Source organism: Meles meles, chromosome 19 (genome assembly GCF_922984935.1).
Source record: "Meles meles chromosome 19, mMelMel3.1 paternal haplotype, whole genome shotgun sequence".
Lineage (NCBI taxonomy): Eukaryota > Metazoa > Chordata > Mammalia > Carnivora > Mustelidae > Meles > Meles meles.
The window spans coordinates 49,763,308-49,770,539 of NC_060084.1; the positions used below are offsets into that span (position 1 = coordinate 49,763,308).

The 7,232-nt window shown below is 58.3% G+C and overlaps 1 protein-coding gene across 2 annotated transcripts in view; it reads right to left on the minus strand.

Annotated features, from left to right (window-relative positions):
* Positions 1–4,754, minus strand: part of PRKD2 (protein kinase D2) — a 31,841-nt gene extending 27,087 nt beyond the window's left edge. The window contains exons 1-3 of one of the 2 annotated variants that reach the window (XM_045987915.1): positions 4,444–4,754; positions 3,751–4,176; positions 1,153–1,291 (exon numbers count right to left, since the gene is read on the minus strand). In XM_045987915.1, coding sequence (XP_045843871.1) covers positions 1,153–1,291; positions 3,751–3,990 — 379 coding nt within the window. In that variant the 5' untranslated portion in view covers positions 3,991–4,176; positions 4,444–4,754. The remainder of the gene's footprint in view (positions 1–1,152; positions 1,292–3,750; positions 4,177–4,443) is intronic. The other variant, XM_045987916.1, reaches the window with a different exon arrangement.
* Between the last annotated feature and the right edge of the window lie 2,478 nt (positions 4,755–7,232).

Genomic DNA, 7,232 nt, shown 5'->3' on the forward strand with positions numbered 1-7,232 from the left:
GAACACCTGAGTGAATGGTGATGCCCTACGCCGAGGTGAGAACACCGCTGGAAGAAAGGACGACAAAATCACAATTTCTGCCTTGGACAGGCCATCTCTGAGCTGCTACAGGAGCCAAGTCAAAGTGTCAGGGGGACAAGCTACATGACCGAGATTTGGATGTAGCAGAGGGAGACCAGGATGAATGAAAATCCAAGAGTAGCCAGCCTACGGGAGAGTATTTAAAACCTAAGTTAAGGTCAGCAGGGCTATAAATGCAAGCTTCTAATTGTCATCCGTCCATTCAACCCATTTTACTGAGCACTGCGCTATGCAAGGACTGGGGGAGGAGAGGAGACACAGCCAAGAATAAGGCAGGTAATTCCCTCCCCTCACCCTTCTAGAAGCACCCTGGGCTCCCTACTCCTCTGCACTGCTGAGAGCGTCTCATCTCTAAAATGCGACTGGCCGGTGGGTGACTAGATTCTGGCTGAAAACACACGTGCCCAGGCTTTCTCTGGCCTTGCAGAGTCTCATTTCCTTTAGCATTTCAGCGGGAAGGACCACGGGCATCAGGACATTTCAAATTCTGTATCAAAGTACAACATACATCTAGAAAAAGTCGTATCCCCAGTGCCTGGCCCAGTGAACTGTCACACGTACACACGGTGTTACCAACACCCTGATAAGTAAAGTGGCAGTTTAAATCAGTCCCCAGCAATCTCCCTTCCGTCCCCCAGGTGATGGTGGTGCCCTTCCCAATGCAGAGAACACGGCACCTGCTGCGAAGGCTCCACCTTCCTCGCTCCTAACTGTATCCGTCTCTGTGCTTCATAAAAGGAATTAGACAATATGTAGTCTGATGTGTAGCAAATGCCTTTCCACGTTAGGTTTTGTGAGATTCACCCATGTGGCTGGACATGGCCTTCGTTCAGTGCTGCGTGAATTTCACGGTGTGCACACGCCACATTCACGGTGCGCACATGGAACATATTTACCCATTCTGGGGCGGTAGCTTGTCAAAGCTCCACGCACGATTCTAATTTGCGACCAGGGCTTGGAACCCACGAGCCCTGACTTTAAGAAGCATGTTTCTGGGCCCACCTCTCCTCTCCCTGCACCACTAGTCCCGTCCCCGCTAGAGGCGGCGCCCCCAGCCGGCCCCTGGCTCACCCGACAGCACCACCTCCACCAGGTCGCCCTCCTGGATGTCTCCAACCGAGCGCACCAGCTGCAAGAGGTTGGCCGATGTGGGGTCATGTTTGAAGAGAAGGATCTTGTCGTAAAGGCCATAGAAGCCACACTCGGGGAACTGAGGGGTGGGAGAGAGACGTGGTGACGGGAAGGCTCTGAGCCGCTCAGCGGCAGTGGTCTGGAACACTCCCAGGGCAGGGCCCACAGTTTCCCCCGGAAACAGAGACCCCGCAGCCCTGCGTTTCCTGCCTGCTCCCTCCCAAGGGCAGCTCGAGCGAGCGAGCGAGCGAGCGAGCGAGCGAGCGAGCGGGCACAGTGCCAGGGCCCCAGGTGTGCTGGGAGAGAGCGCCCGTGGAGTTTGGTGGCTGGACCGGGAAACTGGAGGGGCAGGGAGAGTGGCTCTGGGAGCGTGAGCACCTAGAATTTTCCGTGGGGGTGGGGGGGGTTAAGTGAACACCCCCCTCCTTTAAGCCCCCACCCCAGCTTCTTTCCTGGATCTATTGTCCCTGTTACCTGGTTTCCAGGCCCAGCACTGGGGTGGGGCCAGCTGGAAGAAGGGGACTTAGGACTCCTGGGCGGCGGGGTGGAGGGGGGAGGCAGGGAGGCAGGAAGGCTAAGACTCAAGGGAGATGGAGGTAGGGAGGCTGCCCCCCACCCAATGTCCAAAGGACCCAGGTGTCCCTAGTTGGGGCTGGGGGGGGGCAGGAAGTGAAACCCAGTAGAACAGAAAGTGAAACTGCCCAGGTGGAGCCGCGGGAAGGACGGAAAGGGGCCCCGCCACACCTGGACAAAAGACAGAAAACAAAACTGGGGTGAGGCCTGAGGAAGGAGGCTCAAGTTTGGGCACTGGACAAATTATACCAAGGGGGCAGTCAGCCCTCTACCCCACCCCCATCCGTCTTCCCAGAGAGCAGGCTGAGCTGGGTGTGACAACTGGACCTGTGGGCTTGGGGGTTTGGTGGAGGACCAATGAAGCCCCATATTGTTCTTGTCTGCCTGGAGAGGGTCCACAGCTCACAGGGACTGCCGGGGCCTTGACTGCCTTGGTGGTGGTGGTGGGGGGGGGAGTCTGTCTCTAAGCTTCAGTTTCCCTGTCTGTAAAATGGGGGAGTTGGCACAGTTCCCCCATGTTTCTCTGAAGCCCAAAGAATTCATTTCCGGGGGTCTGAGAAGATTCTGGAATTTGGACATTTTGGGATTCCAACATGCTCACATGCTATATGATATATATATCTTAGGTTCCAGTGTATTATCCTGACATGTTTTGGGAGGATTTCAACAACCTAGATCAGAAGCAATCTGGTATTTTCATGTCCTAGGAATCTAATAAACTGGGGTACGTTTGAATGTCTTACTATTAAAGGATTTCAACAACCCACCATTCCCAAATTCTAACACTTTAACATTCTAGGATTCCAACAGGAATCTAATATTCTACCATCTTAATGTTTTAGGATTCCAACAACCCAGGATCTAATGTTGGAGCACTCAGGGGAGTTCGATTACCCAGCAGTGGCATATCCGAACAACCTAGAATTCTAATAGTCCAACATTTGATTGTTTGAGTATTGCAACAACCTAGGATCCCAATGTTTGGACAATTTGTTTGTCTTTTTTTTTTTAAAGCAAGCTTTATGCCTAACATGGGGGCGGAATTCATGACCCTGAGATCAAGAGTCCCATGTCCCACTGACTGAGGCAGCCAGGTGCCCCTGGACACTTTGATATCGGACGAGTTCGATTACCCAGCAGTGGCATAGTCAAATAATCTAGAATTCTAATACTTTAACATTTTTAAAGTGTAGAATTCCAAAACAGGGAAGCCCGCTCTCCTAACTTTCAACATTCTAGAATGCAGGCACTGAGTTCCACCTGGTTTCTCCTTGCCATGATCCCCAGCTTCCCACCCTGGTGTCCAAAACTAAGAGTAGGGTGGGGTTGGGGAAGGCCGGTTTTAATAGGCCAGCATCAGATCTGAGGGGTGGGGACACCGTGATTCGGAGAGGGGACAGAGTCCCCAGAGCCTCTGAGGGTTCCAAAGAGGTGCCTGCCTCTCGACACACATCTCTGGCCTGGGGGAGGGTAGAGATTGGACTCGGAGACCTCACTTGCCCCTGGCAGCTCTGGCAGGCACCCACACCCACACCTGTCACCCGATAGCCATGGCCAGGGCGGCTTCAATTTCTACTGTTTCCACCAAATGGGAGGTCGGGGTGGGCTTGAATGGAGAGGTCCCCCATCTGTCCCTTGCCTTGACCTGCCCCTTCCTGCTCACTTCCACACCTAGCTGGCCCCTCCCTTCCTCCCTGCTGGCTGTAGAAAACAATAACACGCAGGGACACGCACTTTGGGGAGGCCTTTGAAGCACCTCGTCCCTGCCCCGGCCTCCCTCCAACGGGTAGTGGGGTGAGGAGCCAACTGGAGGCTAAATGCCCCATCCCCATCCCCCCAGTCGCCCAAGGCTTAATCCTCCTTTTCCCCCCTTCCTCTATGCCAAGCTCCTGGCCACCTCTGCCGGGACCCCCACCCCCTCCGAACCTCTCCCCAAGCCAGTTGGGAGGAATCCTGCGCTCTCACCTTCTGGTCCACGATGGAGCAAGCCAGCTGCTTCACATGGGCCAGCTCAGAGGCGGTGGGGAGCAGCACAAACTCGCGGGTCAGGCCGATCTGGATGTGGAAGGAGACCCCGGAGCTCGGAGCTGGGACCTGGGCCAGTTGCGGTGGCGGCGACTGCAACTCCAAGCCGCCGGGGGGCGGAGGAGACCCCGGCCCAGGAGAGCCTGGGAGCCCGGCGAGATGGGAGAGGGAGGCGGCCATGGGTGGGTCGGGGGGAGGTCCCGGGACCTGCCTCCCGGCGCCCACCCGGGACGCAGCTGAGGGAGCCCGGGGAAGCCGGGTCACTGGATCCGAGGGAGCCCGTAAACTGGTGGTGGGAGCGCGGGGATTCCGGGGATACGAGAAAAGAAACCTAGCAGGTTGAGGGCGCTCGAGGATGGCGAGACCCTGGGAAATTAAAGAAAGGCAATCTAGTGGGTCAAACGGCCGGGACTCATAAAGGAGAAATCTAATGGTTTGAGGAACCCAGCGCTTGAGAGATTCCAAGAAATCAAGAAAATCTAGTAGGTCGGGATCTCAGGGATCAGGAGAGCCCAGTATCCAAAAGCCCCTTGGGGAGAGAAAGGCTTGAGAAGGCAGCAGGGGGAATCCCTGAATCCAGTGGCTCTAAGACGAGAATCCAATTAAGAAGGGGACCCGAGGGATTCATCAGACCTTGGGGGTAGAGGACAGGAGTCTCTGAGTCGGGGATCGAGTAGATCCCAAGGATCCGACGGGCCCGGGGATGGGCAGAGATCCCGAGGGCCGGGGTGCTAAGGAGGGAATCTCACGGGTCTCAGAAGTTGGAGAAAAGTTCGGTCGGGGGCCGCGGAGAAGGGGGCGTTACCGGCGGCGGTTGGGGGGGAAGGGAGGGTCGCCCGGCGCTGGCGCCGGTGGCTCTTTTTCCCCCTCCAAAGTTTAACTCTGCGGCTGCGGCCCAGGAGGAAGTGTCCGGAGCGATGGCGCAGTCGGCCAATCCGCGCGGGCCTGGGTGACGTCGGAGAGGGGCGGAGCCTGGTGGGGGCCTGGGGCGGAAGGGGAGGGTGGGCCCGGCACCTCCGAGTCGGGGGCGTCACCAGCCCCGCCCGGGTCCGGGTGTCTGGGGTGCGAGATGCCCGGCAGGGATCCGGGACTGATCCCTTCCCCCAACACGCCCAGGTCTGGAAAGTTAACTATTCCCTGAGCTGGAGAGGAGGGGCGAGCCACCGGTCGCGGGGCCGGGGCTGAGGAGACGCCTGGCCCTTTAAGGAAGGGGGCCGTCTAGGTTATCCTGGTCTGCATCCGGCGCCCACCGCAGGGGAAAGGGTGGGAAACCGGTGTCAGGTCCAGCCCGCTCTGGGACCTCTGGATTCGGCCTGCCTCTTCTCAGAGCGTCGTCCTCCCCACTCCCCTCTCCCGCGCAGGGGAGGCGGTGCTGTAGGTGCTGTGATGTAGCCCATTACACGGGTGGGAAGACGGAGACCTCCGGATGGGCGGGAAGGACCTTGTCTCTGGCAGCCTTGACGAGGCGCATGGAGGCAACCGGAGGGGCCCGGGGCTGGGTTATCTGCGCAGGGCCGGTGGGAAGGGGTGCCGTTTCCTTCAGTCAGCTCCCCACTCTGCCCCAGCCCTCAAAAGAGTGAAGAGCCACAGACCTGGCGGGGGGGTGGGGTGGGGTGGCTGAAAGGGCCCCCAGGGAGGACAGCACACCCATCCAACCTTCTCGATAATTGATTGTTCTCCGGGGGCAGGGTGCACGTGTGTGACTGTGGCTTTAGGTAGGTCGCTTCCCCTCTCCGATCCGGTTTCTTAGATGGGACAGTAACAGGACTGTGCCCAGAGGGTCTTTGGGGATTAATGAGATGGTGGCACAGGGCTGAAGTTCAGTAGGCGGTGGCCACCACTTAACTCTTTAGAGATAAAGGAGTGGGCACCTCAAGCTCTCAGCTGTTTAGGAGTGCGTTCATTCAGTCATCCAGCCAGCCAGCACTGAATGCCGACCTGCCACTACTATGTGAGGTGCTGGGCTTGGGCTAAAACAGCTCTTCTAAAACGTTCAGGAGCCCCTTAGGCTGGATTTCTCCTCCCAGCTAATAATAAGAGAGCGGCTGCCATTTAGTTTACATTCAGGAAACTGAACCCCCTAGGGACAAAATGACTTGTCCAAGATCACCACGAGAGCTGCTGCCAGCCCACCCCCTTCACTGAGGGGTCAAGGCCTGGCTTTGAGCTTCAAAGGCATTCCGGCAGAGATAGGCCACCTGCCCACCTGGGTTCCCTGCTGGTTGGGGATGGGGCCTCGAGAGGAGCCCCCCCTTCCCGCTAAAGGGCTGCTGGGGGCAGCTGAGGTCGGTACAGTAGTGACTCTGCCACCACATCCGGGGGCTGGCGGGGGCTGGGGAAGGAAGTCTGAGGCTGGAGTGAAAACCCAAACCACCACCTGGGGAAGCTGCTCAGAGCTCAGAAGGATGAGGGGGGAGTGAGGCCACGTGGAGCTTGTAGCTAGGATCCTGTTAGTGTTCACCTGATGGCCATCTGGCCACCTGCATTCTTCTTCAAGTGTTCCCGGGGCCCTGAGAGGGGCCAGGTCCTATTCTGGGCCCAGGGGCGCAGCCCCTTGCAACCCAGAGGGTGGGCATTAGCATCGGGCCCATTGTACAGAGGATGCTGAGGCCCCGAAATGTGCAGAGGGAGCCCCACGGGACTGGCTACGGATTCTGATGACCCGCTGGGGACCCTGAGTGGCGCCTCCCATCTCGTCTTCTGATCCTCTGATCCTGATCCTCACTTCCCGAGCTCGTTGTGAGAATCCAGGGAAGCAGTGTGTGAGGAACTGAGCACGGGCTCCGGCTCCTGCTACTGCGGAACTGACCTGGTGAAGGGCAGGGGCTCATCAGGGCACCAGCAGCTAGGGACTGGGCGCCTCCATCGCCGGCGCCCTTGCAGCAGCTCCCTGGAGGGTGGAGGCATTCTGGGGGGCGGTTCTCGGGGTCTCCAGTCCCCACTCCATATGAGATGAGGCTCCACGGAAGCCCAGGCCCACATGGGGATGGAAGGGAAGGTGCGGGGTTAAGTACTCGGGGCTAGCCCTTGGGCCTCCTACCACCCATCATACAGGGGGGAGCGGAAGGGGGGAAGGGGAAGGTCTTGATCTGTCACCTCACATCATCTGCTTGTCAGGGCTCTGTCCCCAGGCTGCTTCTGAGGCCCCTGGGGAGGGAGTACTTAGGAACAGAAAGGAGGGGCACGGGAGATTCGGTCCTGTGCCCCATTTCCGGGCCTCCACCCACACACCGCCCGAACTCTGGGCCCCTCTCTTCCCGCCCCCCACCCTACCACAAAACCCCAGCCCACCATATCCCCTCTGTGAGCTCCACCCAGCCCAGGCAGAGCTCCAGACTCGCCTCCCAAAGTCCCGGCCCCTCGGTCCCCTTGACAGTCAGCGCCACCACCCATCTTACTCCAAAGGGTTTATTGAGACTCTC